The sequence below is a fragment of the Cetorhinus maximus genome, chromosome 8, assembly GCF_964194155.1.
Source record: "Cetorhinus maximus chromosome 8, sCetMax3.hap1.1, whole genome shotgun sequence".
NCBI classification, from domain to species: domain Eukaryota; kingdom Metazoa; phylum Chordata; class Chondrichthyes; order Lamniformes; family Cetorhinidae; genus Cetorhinus; species Cetorhinus maximus.
The window spans coordinates 119,594,251-119,619,998 of NC_135886.1; the positions used below are offsets into that span (position 1 = coordinate 119,594,251).

General features: G+C 41.3%; 1 protein-coding gene across 4 annotated transcripts in view; it reads right to left on the bottom strand.

Annotated features, from left to right (window-relative positions):
- Positions 1–25,748, bottom strand: part of LOC144683917 (zinc finger MYM-type protein 3-like) — a 153,587-nt gene that overhangs the window by 61,638 nt on the left and 66,201 nt on the right. For all 4 annotated transcript variants that reach the window (XM_078547486.1, XM_078547487.1, XM_078547489.1 and 1 more), the window contains exons 3-10: positions 19,798–19,871; positions 19,624–19,690; positions 14,888–15,209; positions 12,941–13,109; positions 10,213–10,425; positions 6,947–7,097; positions 5,813–5,928; positions 346–432 (exon numbers count right to left, since the gene is read on the bottom strand). In XM_078547486.1, coding sequence (XP_078403612.1) covers positions 346–432; positions 5,813–5,928; positions 6,947–7,097; positions 10,213–10,425; positions 12,941–13,109; positions 14,888–15,209; positions 19,624–19,690; positions 19,798–19,871 — 1,199 coding nt within the window. The remainder of the gene's footprint in view (positions 1–345; positions 433–5,812; positions 5,929–6,946; positions 7,098–10,212; positions 10,426–12,940; positions 13,110–14,887; positions 15,210–19,623; positions 19,691–19,797; positions 19,872–25,748) is intronic.

A 25,748-nucleotide genomic window follows, 5' to 3' on the forward strand; every position in this document is an offset into this window, starting at 1 on the left:
TAACATGTACATGTAAATCCTTCCAATATGATTGTGGCAGGCAGTAAAAGTGGGACAGACTCCTGGTCAGCCATGCTTGATGTGGAGTAGCGTCTCAAGCTATAGCTTCTTCCAGGAAAAACTAGCTATGGAAACAGACATAACCATGTACTTAGTCTGCCTCATGCATCACTAGACGCAGGGAGCTTCTACGTCTAAGCTATTGGCCCATTAGAATATAACCACCAAACAAAAGGATAATAAACACAGAAGGGAAGGAGCTATTACCATCTTTATCTTAAAACTTATTTATTCCCCAACATTGTGCATATCTGGAGTACAGAAACAAATTACCAATGCCCTCACCTGCCAGTCCAGTATTTCTGGTTTTCCACTGAAGATATTGTGGCAGTATGTGCAGTTAAGTTGGATGCTGCCTTCAGGGCTGGATTGCTGTAATGACAGGTTTTCAAAATTAACAGAAATAGAAGGTGGCTACAAATGATATGAATACTCAGAGGAGCATTATTTATGAGGCACAAGTTTAATATATGGCAGCTTTACGTGAAACATTAAGAATTTCATCTCTTAAGCAAGCATGACATAGCCCTTTGACCTTCAACAATTATAGCCACTGAAACAATAATGGTCTCATTTTTACATTGCCCAAGTGTACTCAACTGCCAGAGAGAGCCTAAGGTGCCTCCAATCAATGCACCCCACCTCCAAACATCAGTAAAGCAGCATGCAATTTTACACTTCACTTATCCAAAACTTTCTATACCAAAGATGCATAAAATTATATAAACTCTGGAATGGTTCCTGTAGAGTGGAAGGTGGCACATGCAACCCCACCATTTAAGAAAGGAGGGAGAGAGAAATGGTGAGCTACAGGCATATTAGCCTGACATCAGTAGTAGGGAAAGTACTAGAATCTACAATAAATGTGATAACAGGGCACTTAGAAAATAATGGTAGGGTTGGGCAGAGTCAATACGAATTTATGAAAGGGAAATTATGTTTAACAAACCTGTTGGAGCTTTTTTTGAGTATGTATCTAGCAGAATCCAGCAGATGTGGTATATTTAGATTTCAGAAAGCTTTTGATAAGTTCCCATACAAAAGATTAGTGAATAAAATTAGAGCATTCAAGATTGGAGGTAATATACTGGCATGGACTGAGAACTGGTTAGTGGACAGAAAAGAGAGTAGGAATAAATGAGTCATTTTCAGGTTGGCAGGCTGTGACTAGTGGGATACCACAACGATCAGTGCTTGGGCCCCAGCTATTCACAATCTATATCAATGATTTGGATGTCAGGATTCAAGATAATATTTCCAAGCTTGCAGATGACACAAAACTAGGTGGAAATGTGAGTTGTGAAGAGGATACAAAGACACTTCAAGAGGATGTGGAGAGGCTAAGCGAGTGGACAAAAAATTGGCAGGCGGAATACAATGATAGGAAAAACAGAAATAGTGTATTTCTTAAATGGTGAAAGGCTGGAAAGTGTTGAACTTCAAAGGGACTTGGGTGTCCTTGGTTCACGAGTCAATGAAAGCTAACATGCAGATAGAGCATGCAATTAAGGTGGCAAATGGCATGGTGGCCTTTATTGCAAGTGTATTTGAGTACAGGAGTAAAGATGTCATCCTGCAATTATATAAGAGCCTTGGTAGATCACACCTGGAGTATTGTGCACAATTTTGATCTCCTTATCCAAGAAAAGATATTTTTGCCATAGAGGGAGTGCCACCAAGGTTCACCAGACTAATTCCTGGGATGGAGGGATTGTCCTATGAGAAAAGATTAAATAGACTGGGCCTTTATTCTCTGGAATTTAGAAGAATGAGAGGTGATCTCATTCAAACATACAAAATTCTTACAGGGTTCAACAAGGTAGATGCAGGAAAGATATTTTCCTTGGCTGGGGGTCCTAGAACCAGAGATCACAGTCTCAGAATAAGGGGCAGGCATTTAGGAGTGAGGTGAGGAGGAATTTCTTCACTCAAGGGGTGGTGGATGTTTGGAATTCTCTGCCTCAGGGGGCTGTGCAAGCCCAGTCATTAAGTATGCTCCAAGACGGAGATCGATAGATTTCTACATATTAAAAACATCAAGGGATATGGGGTTAGTGCAAGAAAAGGATGTTGAAGTAGCATATCGTGATCTCACTGAATGGTGGAGCAGACTTGAAGTGCTGAATGGCCTACTCCTGCTCCCATTTACATTCTTATAATTTTGCCCATTTTCCTTCAGGAAAATAAACTGGTTATCTGCCATGGTTTTATGCAGTTCAGAACATTTTAAATTGTGGAGTTTTATAAAACAATATTTCTAAAAATTAATGAGTAATCATAAGAAATTATATAATTTGCAACATTAACAGGAGGCAACAAAATCCATATTTCCAGCGAATTGCTTGATAAAACTGTTGGGTGAAGGTTACTTTGAGTTTATCTGAATAACCCAGCATTCTTTGTAACAAATCCTAACTGGAGTTTAACAGAACCACTAAAATTAACACAGAGAGCTGGAACAGGGTATCAAACATAACCTGTAGTCCACATCTGGCCCCGGGAATAGTATACACCAATGCCTTGAGCTTAAAGTTTCTGAGTCCATCAGAATAGGAAACAAAACTGCCAGGATCTGCCTTTAATTATTCGGCAAAACTATGCCTTTTAAATTTCACTTAGCACTTGCTCACAAGACTTTCTATGGGCTTCTGCAATGCAACTTAGAAATATAAAGCAGCATGCCACCTACAGGAAAGATTGGATCTGTGTGAACAGGGCAAATACAAGTATCTGAGCAATTCCTGTAATGCAGAAGGGCTTTACCCTAGAGCGTTTCTGATGAAAGATCATTAACTTAAAACATCAACATTATCCCTCTCTTCACAGATGCTGCCCAGTCTGAGTATTTTAAGTATTTTCTGTTTTACTTAAGCAACTGTGCACCTCCTTAACCAGACTGTGAATCTTTATTGAGACACACAGGCTCTGAACCAGCAAGTGAAAAGTAGAATAGTTAATTCTATGCCAAATCATGTAAAGAAGCAAAATAGAAGGAGATGGAAAAATGGGATTGAGAAGAGATAAAAAAAGTGGGTCAATAGTAAATAAAATATTTTACAATCTCAAATATTAATTTATATCTGAGGGAATGAGACTCCAGGCTTATAAAAGTCAATTTTCAATCCCAGAGAGGTTGCTTGGCAATAAATAAGACTCATCATTATCAAAATAATGCTTCTACTGGAACGTGCAAGCCCTAATTTTCCTGACATGTTTAGTGTGCACCTGTCATGGAAGTATCCCCTACTTCCAACCCTTCCACGTATTCAAATATCGAGTCCCTCGGCGAGATACTATTACAGCAAAGCTTCTGGTTAGGAAAACATTTGCAATTTCCTGATTTTCGTATTTATTTCTGCACATGCAGTCACCGGAAGTGATGTCCGATTTACTTTTTAATAAAGGTGAGTACTGATGGGCTCAAGATTATTTTTAAGCACAAAATCCAGGCCATTTTTTTAGCTGAGCCAGAATGGAAGGAATATTGCCCAGTCTAAGCTAATACTGCATCTTGAATCACATCTCAATATGTGGAAAGATGCCAAAAGTTACCCACCCAGGACTAAGCAACATGGAGTGGCTTGCTCTAGATCCCCACCTGGCAAGTCTTACTACTCACTTGTAACCAGATAACACATCACACCTCAAATGCCATGTTTATTGCTCTCTCAATCTGAGTGACACTGAAAGGCTACATTTATTTCCCGTTCTGAGCTTCCAAGAGCCTACCATTTGGTCACACGTAGGGAAGAATCATAGGAACATAAGAACTAGGAACTGGGGTGGGCCATTTAGCCCCCTAAGCCTGCTCCACCATTCAATAAGATCATGGCTGATTTGATTGTGGCCTTAATTCCACTCTCCTACCTGCCTCCCATAAGTTTCTACAATGGTTATTGATCCACAAGAGAGTCGGCACTCATCCCTGATGGAAATTAGTGAACCAGGTGGAGTTTTGTGACAACCTCGCAGCTTTCATAGTTATTTTTCTGGTGGTAGCCCACAAATTACCTATTTTATTGAACTCAAACTTATAACCATACAGGGAGTTGAACTCAGGATCTCTGGTTTACTCAACCAAACCTGGGCCACTATGCCACTGTGTCCACATGACCAACGTGGCTGCTGTCTGCACAGAATAGCATTCTGCCTGGATGAGAACAGGTAACTCTGAATTTGGTCCCTGGTGCTTAAAAATTTGTGCAAGGATCAAGAATGCTGCATTTAAAAGGAATAAGTCATGGTAGGAAAGAGGAAAAAGATTGTCAGGAGATATTTAATGTGTATTAAATACTTAATTCTTCATTAGTCAATACCAAACTAAGGCACAAGCCCATGGCTGAAATGCAGTTTAAATGTACTTACAGATGGGCCTGGATTTTACAGAGCACCGTATTTCCCGCGCTCTGCCACCCACTCCCCCCACCAGATAAAGATTCAATCAGGAACCCAGCCATGAAAAAAAAACAGCCGCCCCCCAGCCATTTTACACTCGGTGGGGTGTTAACTTGTTCAGGGCGTGGCTTCTGCCCCCAGGTCATACCTTGGAGAGCTGCCAGCCAATCTGATTGGCCTGCCGCTCTGTGGCCCCAGCAGCTCCAGATTCGAGCAGAGGCAACTGCTGGGACTACAAATAGAGGCCATAGAAGGTTATGGGGGTCGAACTAAAGGCAAGTCTGAGGCATCAGCAGGACCCAAATGAGGCCAATGTTGAAGTACTGGGTGAGGTGCATGGGAGTTGGGTTTGAGAGGCTGGGGGTGGTGGGGAATATAGGGGGGGGGGTATGGCCTTGGGTGGGGTGCCTCCAATGAGCACAGGGGACACCAACCTGCTCAGTAAAAGCTACTATGCTACCTGGTTGATGTGGGCCATCCCATGTCGCAGGTAAAAGAGTGGCAGGGGTGGGATTAGGCACTTAAGTGGCAATTAATTGGCCACTAAAGAGCGTTAATCGGCCGATTGGGCCCTTCGGCTTCAACTGCTTCCCCCGTAAAACAAGACACAAGTTGGGGGTGGGCAGGAAGGCAGTGGGTAAGCCACGTGCTACATTTTACAAGCCCACCACCCACACCACCACCCCCAACCTTCAAACGTGGCAGTGTGGGAACGTAGCATCCAGCCCACCATGTCTGGTCTGTCTTTTTTGCAATCTGCTCTTCTTCGGTTCTGGCTCATTACTGTTCAATGTCATCTTCAATTGCTCCATCAGCAGAAGCCTTTCCTTCAATCATTTATGCTCCAAATTCTGGAACTCTGTTGATCTTGCCACTTTTCTACCTGCCTCTTAAAAACAAAATTTTGACAAAACAAAGATCCACATCTAACTCATCTGTTCTCTCCACAGATGCTGTCTGGCCTGCTGAGTGTTTCTTGCATTTTCTGTTTTCATTTCCGATCTCTTTATAAAGCCTTTTTTTGCTGCCAGAACCCTTGCATTCAACTGTACTTTCACCAATCTCCTAATTCCCCCTTTCTTCACCTCTTCCAGCTTCTGACATTTTCTATGACAGAAATGTATAAATTCTAATAAATGCTGCAGATTGCACTTGTTCCTTTGCTCCCTTAATGGAAAATTTGAAAAAACAGCACGGCTATTAAAATTTCAAGGGGCTACTTCACACATATGCCACTTGTAAGGTTTCAGGTTATAATCTGTATGATAAAACCATTCAGAAATGTAAACTACTTTCTTCCCTCCCACACTAAAATAAAATCACACTAAAAATGTGTTTAAACAAAGCTTAAATTTACCTGAAAATTAGTCCAACAGTTGGGGCTGCAAAACTGATGCACAACTCGGTCTGTCATGTTGTAATAAACCCGCTCTGAAAGATTCTTTTTACAAAATTTGCACTTAGATTTAGGTCCTGTAATAAACAGACAGTCAATCACCATCTTCTTCAGGTACTGAAAACCAATACTATCGAGGTCATTCAATGGTGCTGCATATAACTGAGTCCATTTTCCAGTGGTAGACACTGGACAGTGGCCAAATTGTGAACCAATATCTAATGAATATCTTATTTTAATGAAAGAGTTTTGTAATGTGTGTGCACCAGAACTTACAAGTACAACTAACAAGTATATAACCAACTAGAATATCCTCCTTGTGTTATGTCACTGCCTATCTCACCGGCAATAAAAGAATACAAAAGCCAATTTTCCTCAGTCAACAAGTGTCACTCTGAAGTAAAGAGAATTATTGGGAGGAAAGGGAAACTCTTAGTGACCAAGTTCTGATTCTATAACTTATTTTCCTCCACACCACAGACCCCACCCTCACCAAAAAAGTTTAAAAATACAACACTTAAAATATTAGCTAGCCACCCTATCTTGTGCTGTTTCCCCTGCTCATCTCATTCCCAGCAGTATGCATATTTACCAGAATGAGTATTTTTCCACTAGGGGGAATGGCAAAGAAACTAAAGCAACAAGCTAACCCAAAACCAGGTTAATGCTTTCATCACCCAATAACTGGATAACACGTTGGCTGTCAACGGCTGAAAGTTGTCTCAATATATTTTTGACGCATCTCTTCCAGACAGAGATTTTGGTCCTGGCTTTCCTCTAAAATTAAAGGATTCTGAACAGTTCACTCCTTCTGCTCTCAAAATGACCCAAGACCAGGAGCCTCCAGTGCCAAAAAGGATACTTAACACATTAAATGCTGTTCTTATGTCATAATGGTCTTCATTTAGCCTTTGCCTCTCAGTAAAATGAGCTATGTCCTCTTTTATACATTCTCAATGCAACACTGGATCAAAAAAGTGCTTCATTCAATAACAAACCTTTCCTCAAATCAACAAGTAAAACATACAAGGTGGAAGAAAGAAAATAAAAGCAAAATACTCCAGATGCTGGAAATATGAAAGAAAAGTTGCATACCTATCGTTCCAGACTGTTTTACTTTATATGAAGTGATGCAGCACAGTGAACAGAAGAAGCCCATCTTTCCAGTGGTATCCACGTTTGCTATCATGTCGAAGTTCTTACCCAAAGTTTTGCACCAAGCACAAGGAAGCACTTTAGTGTTTTTCTGAGGGAGGGAGAAAAAAAACTTGATGTCAAATAATTGGCAATTTGTAAATAATTGAATTGGCATATACGTCAACATTTATGCATTTACAGCTGTATGAAAATAAACATGTTGGCCCTCCAGTGATTCAGTTAAGTGCTGCGTATTGCCTGATACCTAGTCCTGCAAACTTTTTAGTACTATTCTGTAGTGATCACTACAGGAAAATGTGAATGCTGAGCATAGACAGGATTGCAATTGAAGCAGACTCAATTTTCAAAAGGGAATGAGGTAAATACTTGGAAGGTGAAAAATATGCTGATCTCTGGGGAAAGGGCAGGACACTGGGACTGATTGGATAGTTCATTCAAATAGCTGATACAGCTCCAGTGTAAACAGGAGGCTACAATTTCAATAGTCTAGTTCTGCCTGAGGCAATGAGTGACCAGGGAGGGGTTTGAATCAGTGGCTAGGGAACAAAATTTATGGTAGAGTCTGAATACAATGGCTTTGGTCTACCTAATGCTTAATTGGAGGAAATTGCAGCTCACCCAAAACAGATGTTGGACAAGCAGTCCAATAACAAAGACACAAATAACTGTGGTGATGAGGCGCAGCAGGTGCCATCACCTTACAAGTGGAACCTAACATTAACCTTGGGCAACACCACCAAAGACAGAGGTAAAGGGGTCGGAAGCAGTTAGTTAGATAGGCTTAGACTTCAGCAACTAGATTGGACGGACAGACCATCAAGAGAAAGAGGAGCAGGTAATGAGGATTGCTGTTTGTTCATCATTCTCATTGGTGCCTCAATGAGCCCTTCTGAAAAATGCCAAGGACAGCACAGAGGGTGAGCTTTGCATTTATTCAAGTGAGATTCAAGCTTGGAGCAGCAGCCAAGTACAGTGGCAGCAAGGCATGATTGTTTGGGGTAAAGATTTTTAAAAATTTTTTCACAGGATGTGGGCGTCAGTATTTATTGCCTATCCCCAATTGCCCTCGAGAAGGTGGTGATGAGCCATGTTCTTGAATCGGTGCAGTCTATGTGGTTTAGGTATACCCCAGTGCTGTTAGGAAGGGAGTTCCAGGATTTTGACCCAGTGCAAAAGTGAAGGAACAGTGATATAGTTCCAAGTCGGGATGGTGTGTGGCTTGGAGGGGAACTTGCAGGTGGTGGAGTTCCCATGCATCTGCTGCTCTTGTCTTTGTTCTTCTGAATGGTAAAGCTCCTGGTTTTGAAAGGGCTGTCAAAGGAGCCTTGGTGAGTTGCTGCAGTGCATCTTGTAGGTGGTACACACTGCTGCCACTCTGTGCCTGGGGTGAAGGGAGTGAACGTTTAAGATGATGGATAGGGTGCCAATCAAGCAGGCTGCTTTGTCCCGAATGGTGTCAAGCTTCTCAAGTGTTGTTGGTGCTGCATTCATCCAGGCATGTGAACAGTATTCCATCACACTCCTGATTTGTGCCTTGTATCTGGTGGACAGGTTTTGGGGAGTTAGGGAAGTTACTCACCACAAAATTCCCAGTCTCTGACCTGCTCTTTTATTTATGTGGCTGCTCCAGTTCAGTTGCTAGTCAATAGTAACCCCCAGGATGTTGATTTTACTGATGTTAAGTATTAAAAAATGTCGAGGCAAAACAGTGCTACCTAATCATGTTAATATACAACCAAATGAAAAGATAAAGTGTTAGATGTATATAAAGGTGGAGGGCGTTCATTGGGTAATTACTTCACATATAAGGTGACACTTAATGACAATGGTGGTGGGCTGTAGATTTAGAAGCTGTATATTTGTATTGTTTCACTTCTGAATAAATCAGAGTCAAGATTGACTTTTAGTCTCCTCCTTCACCAACTGGCTGGAAGAAGTTTACAAGTGGACACAAAGCCTTGGAAATAGCTTACAATTTACTAGGCTCATTAAGCATATTGACCTAACCATGTTTGCACATCACCTGGTACACTCCGACAGGTTCTTGCTCCAAGATGAAAAAGTCAGTTTTTCACTAACGGAGGAAAAGCTTACCGATACTGGTCAGTGAATGGAAATACGCTAAACTCTACAGCACTCTGGCCAGATTAGTACAAAACCGACTCTACCCTGTACAGCTCAAGAGGGAGAATTAGAGAAAATTGTAATCAAGCTGCAGGAATAATACACACATTAGGGGCACAATAAGTTTGAACCCCAGTCTTGTTTTTTTTGGTGCCTCTGCCTTCTCTCAAAATGTTTCCAACATAAATAAAAAAACATATTAATCTATGCAGAGAGCAAAAAAGCTGTACGTATCCAAGATACTGCCAAACAAATCTGCCGACAATTGAATATACAACAGCACCACCAACCAGCAATAGGTGGTACTGCTGCTGGTCCTGGTTTGAATAATTTGGTCAAGTGAGGGTATTACTCTATTTTACAACCTGGTGGCAATGCCGACTATTAATTTTCTCTAAAACCCTATAATCCCAATTAAAAGTGTTTACTTTTTCTTTTTTCAAATACTGACTGGCCTTTCGTTTTTCTTTAATACAGTTAACGGTTACATTAGATCAGTAAGGGCCAAGTGGAAGGCAAACAAAACAAATCTGAGCAAGTCATACTCAACATTGAAGAGCGAGCTTGGATCAAAATATTGTAAATTCAAACCCCACAGAGACTTTACAGTATAACCTAGGCTGCTACAACAGTACAGCAACGTGGGATTGCCCCATAATGCTTTGGATGAGATCTTAAACTGAGATGCTATCCTATCATTTAAGTTTACATTGTAGTATTTGAAGAGCAAGCATTTCATGATGTTTTGGCTAATATCCCCACCTCAATCAATACCACCAGAACAGATTAATTGGGAATTCAATTCATTGCCATTTGCCAGACTTTGTTCACATCAAAAATAAGCTGTACGAAATGCTTTGTAACACAACTATGAAAAGTACTACATACGTGCAAGTATTTCTTTCTGCAATGCCAAGTTGTTAGTTACTGACCTCCACTGAAGACTGGGACTAGTCACTTGCCTGCCTGCTGCCCAAGTCAGAAAATGAATGTGGTACAAAAAGAGACATGGGAAAGTAAGATTTTTTAAAAAGGCGATGTGCAAAATGGAGAAAATTCAATATCAGAAATAAGTTTACCTTTTTATACATATTCAAACAGCCTGTGTTGCAGAACCTCCTTTGTTGCCCTTCATGATACAGGTACTGAAGCATAAACCCTCGGTTGTAAAAATAAACGCCGCAGTTATCACAACAGTTGGTTTTCAGGCCATTACTTGCTCTGAACTTGCTGAAACAGGCGTTGCTGCAGAGCCGATGCACCACATTTCCATTACTGACTTCATGTAGAATCTAGAAGGAATAGTGTAACAGTTTTATGCAACATTATATGAATACGTAATCCAACTTAAGGGAGGAAAGCATTTGTACCCCATCCCCTTATTACCTGCAGTCTCTAACAGCACTTGTCACTGACGAGCCTCAGGGCCTCTGCGTTTCTGACTTATCCAGGACCACTTTGGCACCAAGTTCAAGGTTTCCAGAGAGAATTTTGTCTTTGAAAGTCATAAGCACTGGCATTGCTGAAGAACTCAAATGACAGGCTGCACTGCTAAAACACCCACACCCCTCCTCTACCAGTGTTACCAATAATTGTAAAAAAAAAAGGGAAGAAAATTGTGATTGACGAGCTTAAGTTTACTAGATTGGGTGGGGAGGGGGGAAATCAAGCAGTGGGCTCATTATAGTTCTAAGTTACTTTAACATTCCACAAGCAATAGTTGCTTTTATACTATAAATATCTTGAGATAGAAAAATAAATTTGAATTTCTCAATAACAGTGCACACAGGATTAATTATGCTTTCTAGGGGTCATTTCTGCAAGGTACAGAAAACGCACATTTCAGAATGAAAGGCAATGCCAATTAATTAGTTTGGGCTTGATTTCGGTCAAACCAAACAGCCTCTCAGGTCCCAAGATATTGTTTGAAGTCTACATGTTTCTGCAAATACAAATGTTCACTGATTGCTGTTAATTTACCTACTACATTATTGAAATGGTCATTTATAGCCTGAACACCCAAGTAGATTCAATCTGCCTACTTAAAAGAACAGAATCAAGTGGCAGTACATGGTACAATCCATTTAAGCAGGGGGTGCAATGTTCAATCTAAAGTCCTGTTATCACTAACTGAAGTATTAGGCAGGTAAAGGAACACCACGATGCTGAATCCAAGCATATTGCACAAGACCCAAAAGTAACAATTTGGGATGGGGGACAATACCTTCTGCAGTGTTATGTTGGTTTAAGTTAAGCAATAACATTTAGCATACATTCTGCAGTCTGGGCTAACAGAAGAATGGGCGGGATGAGGATGGAAGGGTCAGGGAAGATGTCAAGAGAATACAACCATAATGGGCGAGGTTTGATCCCAGTCCAGCTTAGCATCCTTGTCTAATAGCACGTGTATAGAAAACTTAGCACTTGCTGGGGACACTACTCAGCAAAGACTTCTTAACTAATAAGAACTTAAGACCCAATTGGTGGCATGTTACATACAGCTGCACATTATATTCTGCCTCTGAAAATGTTCTCTTCTGCTGGGATAGTAATGCATTGGTACCAGTAGTTTTCTATCCTTTATTCCAGTGGCATTAACAGCCTAGACAGTGACTGTTTGCAGGCTATTGGATTACAATTTACATTAATTTACTATTGGGCTAAGACATGAAACTTCTGGTATAAAGTTAAATGCATTCAAATATCTTAGGCTCAATTGCTAGTGGATAACCATCAAGGGAATCCTGGATATTCCTCCAACCTCAAGGGCCAGGACTCGGGGTTCCTGAGCCTGAATTTTTCCGGCGTCAGGCAGGCTCGGCGGGGGCGAGCAGGGACGGTCGCGGAGCTGACTGCGATCGGCTCCGCACCGCCATTTTACAGACTGGCCAATCAAAGCCAACCAAGCCTAATACGCAAGCAGTAGCGTTGAGCGCTACCTGTACAGGTGGGGAGAGGAGGGTCCTATGTTTTTTAGCGCATGTGCGCGAAAGAGCGCTTCAATCTCCCTGAGGCACGGAGCTGCCTCAGGGAGATTGAAGCGCTTTTTAAAAAAAATAAATGGAATAAAAATTCAATGAAACATGGCCCCTCATGTGACTGTGTCAAATGAGATGGGACATGTTTTTATTTTTCATGAAGTTTTTATTTAATTCGTAGAAGCTTTAGGAAACCTCATCCCACTCATAAAAAACAAAGGCTGCTTGGCCTTTTCGCCTGCCCACCAGCCAACCATTAGGTTGGACAGGCAGCGTAAAATTCATGTTAATTACCTGTTTAATGGCCTTAATAGGCCTATCAATTATCAGCGGGCGCGCAGCTGACTCCAGCGCGCATCCGCCAAATGAAACATCGCGAGACAGTGCGATGACGTTGGGACGCACATCAGAAGTCATCGCGTGTCATTTTACGTACATGCGTGTCTGGCCAACCCCCGCACACCGAATGTAAAATCCTGGCCCTGGGATTTATATGTAATGTATCAACTCTTCCTGCTGGTATAAAGATTCTGCTACAGAAAAGTAACATTTTCTCTGCTACGTTACTGTTTAGAGTCTATCTGCACGTATGGACAGTGCACGCAAAAATCATTTGCTCAAAAATATTGGTATACATGTCTGAACAAACACGAGGAAACTATAAACACCAGCATTTCCTTCTGAAGGTTATTTTTCCACTTTCACTAAAGATTAGGATGTGTAACTTAAAGGCAAGATGACAGAAATTAGAGTCTGTTCTTGTGCTGTTATGTCATGCATCAGATTTTTAAAAAGCACATAGGCACATTTTCCACTTGGTTACCCTCACCTTTCCTTTTTTATTGCAGATGCTGCATCGTGAGGACTCATCTGATGAAGAAGCTGGTTTAAGTAGCTTGGCTTCATACAGTGATAGACAAGTCGCATTGCAGAATTCCTGAAAGGACTGACTTGAACCAGCCTGTGCCACAACCAATTCCTTTGTGTTCAAAATATCCCTGGGAAAAAAAGCAGAACACGCCAAAAGTGGGTAATGTTTCTTAGACTGCATTCAGGACTACTTCCGAGATCAGTATGTTTCCAACAGGTAAAGCGCTATTTAGTCCTGGTTAATGATCGGGCAAAAGAAAACTCCGCACACTAGTTAGGTTCTGCTAAGACTGGAAAAGGGAAATAAAAAATAAGTCAAAAATATAAGGCCACAGGACCTAGAAGAGTAGAGTTCAAGAGGAGAAGAAGGAATTTGGTTTAAATTAATTGGGCAGAAGAGGTAGCAAATTCAATATATATCAGTAGTGGGTAATCTTGAAATAGGCAATTGATATACTTCAAAATAAATACAAAAATAGAGTACAAAGAGAAAGAATTCCATGGATAAAAAGATCAAACCTCAACTGAAAATGTTTTCAAAAATCAAAAATAACTGTAGTAAGAAATGCTCATTTCAAGGCTGAAAATCTTCATAACTTAGTCCTATAATACTAAGGATCAATCTCATCACCCTTTTTCTGTACTAGCTACAGGGTTTGAAAGGTTTCCACTCTGACAAAAACTGAAGCCAAGTTTAAGATACATACTGATCAAAGCATTGCACACAACTTCTTCATAGTGGACTTAGGCTTAAACCCCAGCTTCACCATATAGTTCAACATTTTGTTTGCTTTATTAGTTGCTGTTCTTCAATGACTAGACATGATCAGCGTAGAATCAACTTCAGATATCTTTGAAACACCATTCACAACATTTCCCATTATCACCTTTCAACATGCAAGAACTTGCACTTAATTAATTGAATTCAATCTGCCACATAGTTCTGAATATTGCAAATATTGCCCAGCTCATTCTGTCATTCTTTTGGCAGCTACGCGAGATTTTATTGTTGCTCCCTAAACCACCCTGCCCCACCAACCCCCAGTTTCTATCATCTGCGAACCTGGCATTGAGTTTCCGAATCATGATAATTTGGGGTCACAACACCATTCTCCAAGGAATCCATGCAATTTCCTTTCACTCAGCCAATTCTTAATCTACCTCCAGCTTTTACTTAAGCTGCCTGTTACCTGAAGCTTGTGTAAGAGCCTTTCATGTGGATCTTAAGGGTTTTTCAAAGTCTGGGTATCCTGTCAAGATTTTCCAACGTCCACTTGACAAGGCACTCTCTCAAAAAGGTGGTGGTCTAGTCAGGCAGGGTCTACACCCTTCTGCTGTCTTGCATTACATTTAAAATATTTTCTTTATTTTTTTTAAAACTGGAATTTTCCAATGTCCAGAAAGAAACCATACAATGGTCATCCCATCTGCACAGGTATGCACTCGTGGCACAATAAAGCAGGACCTGTATAAGTACTCCCCTTCCTTCTCCCAGAACAAGCCAAAAATTGGAAACACTTCTAACAAGCATAACACATTTCAGGACAAGTTACAATCCAATTTAAGTATTCACACAAAGTATTTTAAGTTCCCAATGTAGCTTTCATTGGTACTTCAGTTCCCACCTGGTACGGTGCTGAGCCACATCGACCAGAAGGCCGAGATCTCCTAATACAATTCCTATTTGTGCTAAGTTAACTAATTTCAGCTATTAGCTATCCTCGGGCTCTGGGAGGTGAAACTAGTCAGGGTTTTTCACTCCTTACTGTTTACTTTTGCGGCTAGAGGTGAAAATATACCGTAGTACAAATCAGTCGTATGTGCCTAAAGGTGACATCGCAACTTGGAAAAACATCCGACCTGTGCGTGCTCAGGTCAACAAACATGCAAAAGAGAAAATAATTACTTGTTGCAGAATGTGCATATCTTGGTAGACGATGGCTTCTGAGAATAGGTTGTGAGGCATGTGGAAGAGCAGAAGAGCTGAGGTGCCCCTTTTCTCTGGTACGCAGTTTGTCCCTTTTGCAGGGGCTTTTTACAATTAGCACATGTTACTTTTGCCAAGGATCGTGAAGGCCTTTGTGGGCGAGGAGAATGGATTTGGGCTTCAGCTTGAGCTTGAGCTTGAGCCTGAGCTGCTTGCAGAGACAATCTGGTAGTCCGCCTTGGCCGTCGTGAAACATAATCTTCCTCCTTAATATTAACTGTTGTGGTGGAATTATCCTTTGCTAAAGAAAGAAAGAGGAAGCAAAACAAAAAGAAATAAAAATACTAAAGCACAAAGCAGTTCCTTTTAATACTTGGAAAAACTCAGCAGGTCTGACAGCATCTGTGGAGAGGAACACAGTTAACGTTTTGGCCCTTAAACCAGCTATATTTCACCGCTCTTCTATTTTTCCTTAGTTCTGTTGAAGAGTCATACGGACTCGAAACGTTAACTGTGTTCCTCTCCGCAGATGCTGTCAGGCCTGCTGAGTTTTTCCAGGTATTTTTATTTTTGTTTTGGATTTTTGTTTTGGATTTCCAGCATCCGCAATTTTTTGCTTTTGTCCTTTTAATACTTCCTCAATTAGTGACTGAACCTCATTCAGCAGATTTGGGTTGTAAAATGTTAAATGTTGCTAATTCAAATCTAGCCAGCCAAATAAAATAAAAGTTTCCACAGTCTACTGCCTACAAGGGTTTCCTGAAATGAGTTTGGGGAATTTCATTTTTTAAACAGATCAATCCACAACATTCAACCCCTAACTAGCAATTTCACTCAAGAGACCAGGGTGAGATAATGTACAAGGTGCTCTCTTGATGTTGGAGTTAATGAGCATTATGTTCAAACAAAGCAAAGGGACTTTCCTCCTCATCTAACCCATCAATATGCTTCATGGACAATGTAGTTGCACAGAATTATATAGAATGTACAGCACAAACCGGCTATACAGCCCAAGTGGTCCTGCAGATGTTAATGCACCACATAAATCTCCTTTCACCATGCTTCATCTAAACCTAAAAAGTGTCCTTAGGTTCCTCTCTCCATCATCTGTTTTTCTGGTTTCCCCTTAAATGCAACTATGCTATTCCACAAATCATAAAACAAAAATCCCAAAAAGCAATTCAAAGAATAAATATAAGCCATGCTCTCTCCCTGCAAACCCTCTCACCATAACCAAGTCACAAATGATCTCAAAATTTGGGAAATCAATAACAGAAGGTTTGTCACTTGAATATGGGGCTACATGTTGGAAACCTTCATCTCCTGCAACCTACATTTGACTTGGAAGAACTGGATTCAGACAGAATGTGCCTCAAATGGAAAATTATTCTATATCCTAGCAGTGATATTCATAAGAACAAAATATATTTGGAAAAAATACAAAAAACTTAAAATCTCATCTATATTTTTCCAACAACAGCTGATACAGAGAGGGATCTGAGAGGAACAAACAAAATCCAATTTTATGCAGGCCAATGAGTTAATACGGAATGTAACGTCAACACAAGGTCAATGATGGATCTCCTCAATACCTGTTATTCGTTCAAACATTATTAAAGCTCTCATTTCACGGTCTTCCTCTGAAAGGTGCATACGTTTCAGGGCAAGTTGATTGCACAAGTAGGAAGAAAGTAATGAAGAGCGAGCTGCACCCACCACCATACAATTTATAGGTGTTTTAATTCTCTTGTCCTGAGCTACCAGATACAACTGAGGATACAGGCACAGTTTCAGTTTATAAGAGATTCTAAATGTTTATGGAGATTTCCAAACCATTCACATGTGGAAAGGTTGTTGGGGAATATATCCAATTAGTGGTAAAGAGAGTGGAGAAAACAATGCATAAATATAATAAACAAGGTTAAAATGGAGATGGTCAGAAACAATTCACATATTATTGGGTATGGTGACCATTACCAAGAAGGTGCTAGGAAAACTGAAAGGTCTGAAGGTGGATAAATCACCTGGACCAGATGGATTACACCCCAGAGTTCCGAAGGAGATTGCTGAAGAGATAGTGGAGGCGTTAGTGGTGATCTTTCAGGAATCACTCGAGTCAGGGAGGGTTCCAGAGGACTGGAAAATCGCTAATGTAACCCCCCTGGTTAAGAAGGGAGTGAGGCAAAAGACGGGAAATTACAGGTCGATTAGCCTGACCTCGGTCGTTGGTAAGATTTTAGAGTCCATTATTAAGGATGAGGTTTCAGAATACTTGGAAGTGCATGGTAAAATCGGGCAAAGTCAGCATGGTTTCATCAAGGGGAGGTCATGCCTGACAAGTCTGTTAGAATTCTTTGAGGAGGTAACGAGTAAGTTAGACAAAGGAGAGCCAATGGATGTTATCTACTTGGACTTCCAGAAGGCCTTTGACAAGGTGCCGCACAGGAGGCTGCTCAGTAAGATAAGAGCCCATGGTGTTAGAGGCAAGGTACAAGCATGGATAGAAGATTGGCTGTCTGGCAGGAGGCAGAGTGGGGATAAGGGGGTCCTTCTCAGGATGGCGGCCGGAGACTAGTGGAGTTCCGCAGGGGTCAGTGTTGGGACCACAACTTTTCACTTTATACATTAATGATCTAGATGAAGGAACTGAGGGCATTCTGGCTAAGTTTGCAGATGATACAAAGATAGGCAGAGGGACAGGTAGTATTGAGGAGGCGGGGAGGCTCCAGAAGGATTTGGACAGGTTAGGAGAATGGGCAAAGAAGTGGCAGATGGAATACAACGTGGGGAAGTGTGAGGTCATGCACTTTGGTAGGAAGAATAGAGGCATAGAATATTTTCTAAATGGGGAGAGAATTCAGAAATCTGGAGTGCAAAGGGACTTGGGAGTCCTAGTCCAGGATTCTCTTAAGGTTAACTTGCAGGTTGAGTCAGTAGTTAGGAAGGCAAATGCAATGTTGGCATTTATTTCGAGAGGACTAGAATATAAAAGCAGGGATGTGCTGCTGAGGCTTTATAAGGCTCTGGTCAGACCACATTTAGACTATTGTGAGCAATTTTGGGACGCGTATCTCAGGAAGGATGTTCTGGCCCTGGAGAGGGTCCAGAGGAGGTTCACGAGAACGATCCCAGGAATGAAAGGCTTAACATATGAGGAACGTTTGAGGTCTCTGGGTCTATACTCGATGGAGCTCAGAAGGATGAGGGGGGATCTGATTGAAACTTACAGAATACTGAAAGGACTGGATAGAGTGGACGTGGGGAAGATGTTTCCATTAGTAGGAGAGACTAGGACCCGAGGGCACAGCCTCAGAGTAAAGGGATGACCTTTTAGAACAGAGATGAGGAGAAACTTCTTTAGCCAGAGAGTGGTGAATCTATGGAATTCATTGCTACAGAAGGCTGTGGAGGCCAGGTCATTGAGTGTATTTAAGACCGAGATAGATAGATTCTTGATTGGTAAGGGGATCAAAGGTTACGGGGAGAAGGCGGGAGAATGGGGTTGAGAAACTTATCAGCCATGGTTGAATGACGGAGCAGACTCGATGGGCCGAATGCCCTAATTTCTGCTCCTATGTCTTATGGTCTTATATTGGATTACACAGATTATCAAGTTTGATGAAGTCATGCCAACAGCAATATAGCACAGCATAAAATAAATAAGAGATCAGCTTCCTCATGTACACCAGCACCACCCAATTCACCTTAACAGCCATCACCATCAAGTCCAAATGCTGTTGCTGTGCTGCCTAACATCCATGTGCTGAATGACCCCACAGCATATTTTCCTCTTAAGAGTATTCGAGTGGAAAACATTACTTGGGCAGGATACTTAAGGGAAATTTAGGCATAGAGGGTCACACTCCCATAAAAATTCACCCAATTTTCTACTAAAATCTAGAGAGGGAAAAAAAATGTGGCTATTAGAGGTGTACAGCCTTACTCCTAGTTTTCCTCAATCCCCTTTGCACAGGCAATGCTTTTGGCTAAGTGCTCCAAGAGGAGTATCAGCCCAACAATATTGTGCACTCAAATCTCTGTCTTTTTTTGAAAAGCCAATACCTACATTTCATTAGCACCAATTCAATCAGCTTACTGACTTATCATTCAAGCTATGCAAATAACAGTCTGTTTTGAACCAAAGTTGAACATGCCCACCTCTGGCCCAACGCCACTGCTTCACTATCCCATTCTAAATCCACACCATCATCTTTTCAACCGTCAACTCGTTTAATGATTTTATGACAGGCCTCTCAAAAGCCTTTTGTCTCACATAATCAACAAATTCAAAACTGCAGGCGGTTTACCCTTCCATGCAAATTTACTTGTCCGCCCAGCTCCATTAATTCTTTTTGCCGTAGCAGATGCACTTAAAATCCTCGTCATTTTCACCTTGTGAAAAAGCTTCAGGTCACACGCACCAACCTCTTCAGTCTCACAACAGCTTGTCCTCTGCACCCCCCTAAATACTCCGCAGTAGGCAGATTTTCCAATCATTATGAACGTGGCCTCTCAAATTTCTTCTAAACCCATCTCAGTTTACTACCCCACTCACCATCTTCAAAGGCATCCTTAAAAATAAACCTCTCCCATTATGCCAATATTGATCCCCTGCCTACAATTCTCTCAAGAAGCTTCTTGTGTCCCACCCATAAAACACTTGAACACATTCTTTACATATGTAGCCACATATGAAATCAAGTTGTTTCTCTTACCATTTGTTTTGTTAGACGATGAACAATTTTCTCTTTTTGAGGACTTGTGGGCTGTTTCCTTATTTTCCTGCAACATAATCGCAGCATCCTGCATCAGTATTACCCATGAATTTACTAATTAAATAGGAAATGTTTAAACTGCATTGCAAGGGTAAGCAATGTAGTAAAACTTACTGTATCTTTATCCGTTTTTTCAGCATCTTCATTAGTTGCATCAGTTCGACAGGGAGACGATTTGTCCACTTTAACTAATGAAGCAGAAACAAAAACATTAGGCTTACAATTTGCAGTTTAGAACAAGGAGACAGATGTTCCCATGATAGCTCAGTGGTGTCATACTAAACCTTCAATTTAATTCAACTGTGAAGGCAGAGTTCAGGCTCTGGTTCTACCCACTTAATTTGGTTAAGAGTTCAAAAATAGGAAATATGCAGAAATATTTCAAACAAACCATAGTAGGTAATGAAATACTTCCTTTCATGTTAACTTTCAATACATGATATTTGAAATCAGAAAGCCATTGAAGCACACTGTATAAATTCATTAAACAGAGAAGAGTATGTATGCTGAACAAGGGAATTGAAGGATATAGCAAGCTGGCAGAAAGGTGGGGTTAACAGGAGTCAATAAAGAGCTAACTAGCACAGCATGATTGTATAATTTCCTATTTTTCCTATCCAGTACATTTGCTGTCATCCTGTCAGAGGAAACAGTATAAGGTTCAGGCTTTGTTGTACTGGTCTCCAGAGTCAAAAGGGCCTACCAAAGTTCACCAAGGCTCACACATGGATTGCTATTTGGACTACACTGCAAGACTGATTAAGATACTGACAGTATCACAGGCATAAAGTTTAAGATTTAAGTAAATTTTGCACTCCTTAAAATTCTGCTCATTAAATGATCAGAATGGACCATTTACCATTTTACACACTACCATCAAGTACTTTCAATGTGATTATACACTTCATCCAGCCTATGCCAACAAATGTCTCAACCCAACCTCGAAAGAGCACTGTATTGCCATGTGCCTTCATTGCCCTCTCCGCAGGCCTATTGTGCACCACTCTCCAACTCCAATCTGTACTCTTTGCTACATACCAATCGTTCTGGTTATGACCCGCCTCCAACTTCTAATGCATTCGCCTCCTCCACCTTCATTGGCAAAGTTTATAGTTACTTCAGCTCAACTCTCTGGAACTTCATCACTAAAGCCGTCTCACCTCAGTATTTCTCTCTCCACTTTGTAAAGCCTCCAAATGCATATGAAATAGAAACAGGATTAGACCATATGGTCCCTTGAACCTGCTGCATCATTCAATATAATCACAACTAATCTGCCTAAACTCTCACGTTCCCACCTGCTCCCCACATCGCTTGAACACCTGTCCTTTCAACTGCAGTTTTAGATTACTTCTCCCAACTCAACCGCTACTGACCAACATTTGATTCTGTTAAACACCCTAGGATGCCTTTTCACATTAGAAAAATTATATAAACGTAAATAATAAGGACACATACTTCCACATTTATAAACAGAGGAGTGTTTGCTAGATGCAGCTTTTGAAACCCTTCTGCTACGTCAGAGGTGTGAAGCAATGAACCAAAGGCACACAATGAATCAGTGAGCACGTTCAGTTTGTCACACCACTTGCATTTTCAACATACACCTTTAATATTAATAGCCCAGCTATTTTGAGTTGAGCATCTTACAAGATCATTTGTAAATATTAATTTCTCATAATAATATGACTGTATTCTTTCCAACTTACCCCACCCTTATTTCACTTTGTTGGATCTCCATTCTTCACAGCAAAGGCTATTTGCAAGTTCATGGAAATACCTATTTTACATTAGGCACTAAAAGCAGGCTACAGTTGGCCCAGTTAGGACTCTAAACTTCCATTTCACTTTAATCTTCTTGCTTTGTGTTCCCCCCAGAGTACTTGTTGAAACCTACAAATTGCTGTCCGTGGAACCATAAACTGACCCCACATCCAGCCATTGCATGACACCACTCACTGATTCAACCACCCTGCACCCTTTTATATAGCATCAACTTTAGGTAGTTGGAGTTGATTAGATGTTGGACTCCAATCTCAGAAAATCAGGTTCAAACTCAACACAGGCAGGCAGACAGAATGTGTCACAAAAACAAAAGTGCTGGAAATACTCCGATCCGGCTGTATTTATGGCTACAGAAAGTATGTTAATATTTCAAGTTGATGGCCTTCCATCAGAGCGGCCTGTAAATATTACACACTGCAACAACAGTATGCCCCTGGTGAAGGGAATGGATGTTTAATCTGGTGGATAACTGGCCTATCAAGCAGACCGATTTGCTCTAGACAGTGTTAACTACACAAATGTAGGCAAATGGAGAGTACGCCATCATGGTCCTGTTCCATGGTGGGTGCTAGAAAGTTTCTGAGGAGTCAGAAGGTGAACGACTCACTTCAGAATGGCCAGCCTCTGACCTGCTGGGCAATCTCAATCTCAGAACTGCCCCATGGGCATGCAGTAAAAGTCTTGCTTTTTTTAAAGATTATACTTCAGTTTGCAGAGTTAAGAAACAATGTGAATTCACAGCCACAGCTCCTTAGATGAGTTAAGTCACAGGTCAATCCCAATGAATGGCTGTAAAGGCTAGAAGAGGGGTGAAACGGCCAACTCTTCTTCCTACATCATCGCAATCAATATATGCTTTACTCTGAAGGAGCAGAAAAGAGTCCCCAGGCCATCGTAATACAAACTTATAAGCTGTCAGTCAAACAACAATAATGAGGACCAGAAAGCAGCACACCACCCACTCTCAAACTGTTCAGCATCACTACAACAGAATATATGGAGAGAAGGGGAGAAAATAACTTTAAAATTGACTATTACAGAACAAAATAACTTGGGTGAATTGCTAGTCATTGATTATATTCATCTTCCACCAAATCCTAAACATTATTCAACTGAAGTATAGACATCTCTCAGTGAGCTGAGATCAGATTGCTGACTGTTTTCACATTCTTATAGGCAGCAGAAATTGAAAGTGTATTTTTGTTAGAGGTTTTGGCTCAGTACCAGATTTCTCTGGTGTCTTTCAAAGCTGTCTCCAGGAAGTATTACAACACTAAACTCTGCATGTGCCTGTCTCCTTTCATGCACTTTCATTATTGTGAAAAATTATAACATTTCCTCTTTGGCCAGCAGCTGAAATCTTATGCTGTCAGACATCAAATGGTGATGTTGCCAAGCTTTCCAGATTGGTTTCCCAGTTATTTTATGTTGTGTCCTTGTTTCACCTCCTGCTGATTTCCTTGGGTCACACACCATACCCAGACTCACAGGGTATCCAGACATAACATAGAATGGAAGAGCCCAGAAAGCTATTTGGCCCCTGTGCTTGCTCTTTACCAGAGCTACCAATTATTCCTTGCCCTTTCCTCATTGACCTGCAATTTTTTCTCAAAGTATATATCCAATTCCCCCAACCCCTCACATCTCCCTGTCTTTGTAATCTTTCCAGCCCACAACTCTCTAGGGTATCTACACCAATCTAATTCTGGACTCTTTGAGCAGCCCCAATTTTAAACTGTTCCACCACTGGCGGCTGTGCCTTCAGCTGTCTTGGTCCAAAGCTCTACAAATCCCTCTCCACACCTCTCCATCACGCTTTCTTCCTTCCATAGAGTCCATAAAACCTACCTTTGACCAAGCTTTTGGTTATCTAACCTGATATCTCCTTCTGTGGCTTTTTGTCATATTTTGTATTATAATGGTCCTGTGAAGTGTTTAGGGACATTTAAAGGTGCTATACAAATAAGCTGTTGCTCCTGAAAGTGACTACTGAATCTGCTTCCGCCAGGCATTCAAGCAGTGCATTCCCTATTCATAACAACTCTTCAGGAAGAGAAATCCTCATCTCCCCTCTGTTCCTTTTGCCGATTACCTTAAATCTGTGTCCTCTGATTACCAACACTACTACCACTGGAAAGTGTTTCTCATTTACTTACCAAAACCCTTCAAGGGTTTTGAAATCCTCCATTAATTTTCTCCTTAACCTTCTCTACTTTAAAGAGAGCAATCCCAGCTTCTCTACGTAACAAATATGCATCCATGGTATCATTCTAACAACCTTCTCTGAAGCCTTTACAGTACTATATTCTGGGTGCCCAGAATTGACAGAGCCTTCCAGCTGCAACCAAGGATTTGTAAAGTTTCAGCATAATTTCCTTGCTTTCACAGAATCACAATGCAGAAGAAGCTCTTCAGCCCATCGAGTCTGCACCGACATGTGAGAAACCCCTGACCTACCTACCTAATCCCATTTACCAGCACTTGGCCCATAGTCTTGAATGTTATGACGTGCCAAGTGCTCATCCAGGTACTTTTTAAAGGTTGTGAGGCAACTCGCCTCCACCACCCTCCCAGGCAGCGCATTCCAGACCGTCACCACCCACTGGGTAAAAAAGTTTTGCCCCACATCCCCCCTAAACCGCCTGCTCCTCACCTTGAACTTATGCCCCCTTGTGACTGACCCTTCAACTAAGGGGAACAGCTGCTCCCTATCCACCCTACCCATGCCCCTCAATCTTGTACACCTCGATCAGGTCACCCCAACGAAAACAACCCAAGTCTATCCAACCTCTCTTCATAACTTAAATGCTTCTTCCCAGGCAACAACCTGGTGAATCTCCTCTGCACCCCCTCCAATGCAATCACATCCTTCCTACTGCTATTCTATATTTCCATAGCATAGATAGCATCCTTTGCTATTCTATATTTCCATTTACAAACTCAAGGATCCCTTATGCTGTTTTAACAACCATTTCTTGTTCCGTCACCTTCAAAGATTGGTGTTAAATACATTTTACCGCTCTGACCTGCTGGAGATCAAGGAATTGAAGATCTCTTCTCACTGCCAGTCCCCAGTGTCTGATGAAAGTTTCTTGAAACACAATCAACCACCTTCCTACTACTTTGGTCATACAAATAAATAAATTAGCACTCAATTGACAATGTAGGTGCAGTGCTAATTAATCTGAGAAGTGCAGTAGTTCACTCTGGTGCCCTGAATGTTCATTTGAAATCAAGATCTACAGTTTTGGGCAGATTAAATGGGGGGGGGGGGGGGTGTGTGCTTTTAGAACTTAGGAAATAGGAGCAGTAGTGGACCACACAGTCCATTAAGTCTGCTCCGCCATTCAACAGGATTATGGCTGATCTTGGGCTTCAATTCCATTTTTCCATCCGCTCCCCATATCCTGAGACACCCTTAATTCCCTAAGGGACCAAATATCTGTCTATCCCAGCCTTAAATGTATTCATCATCCACAACCTTCTAGAGTAAAGGATTCATTCAAAGACTCTCAACCCTTTGAGTGAAGTAATTTCTCCACAGCTCAGTCCTAAATGACTGCTCCTTATCCCGAGACTGAGCACCCACGTTGTAGATACCCCGACAATCTCTCAACATCCACCCTATCGAGCCCCTTCAGAATTTTGTAGGTTTCAATGAGATCGCCTCTTGACTCTTCTAAACTCCAGAGAATACAAGCCTAATTTACTTAGCCTCTCATCATAGGGCAGCCCCTCACCCCAGGGACCAATCTAGTGAACATTCGCTGTACCGCCTCCGATACAATTATATCCTTTCTTAAATGCGGTCAAAACTGCACACAGTACTCCAGATGTGGTCTCACCAAAACCCTGTACAATTGTAGCAAGTCTTTTTTTTGTACTCTAATCCCCTTGCAATAAAGGTCAACAAATCATTTGCCTTCCTAATTGCTTGCTACAACTCCATGCTAACTTTCTGCATTCCTTGTACCAGCACACCCAAGTCTCTTTGAACATCAACACATTCAAGTTTCTCACCTTTTTAAAAAAATTCTTTTTTATTCTTACAATCAAAGTGAATAACTTCACACTTCCCCAAATTATACTTCATCTACCATCTTGTTGCTCACTCACCTAACCTGTCCATATTCCTTTGCAGCTTGTGTCCTCCCTACAGCTTCCCTTCACACCTAGCTTGGTATCACCAGCAAACTTAGATACATTACTCTCCATCTCTTCATCCAAGTCATTAATAAAGATTGGAAACAGTCGAGTCCCAGCACTGATCCTTGCAGCAC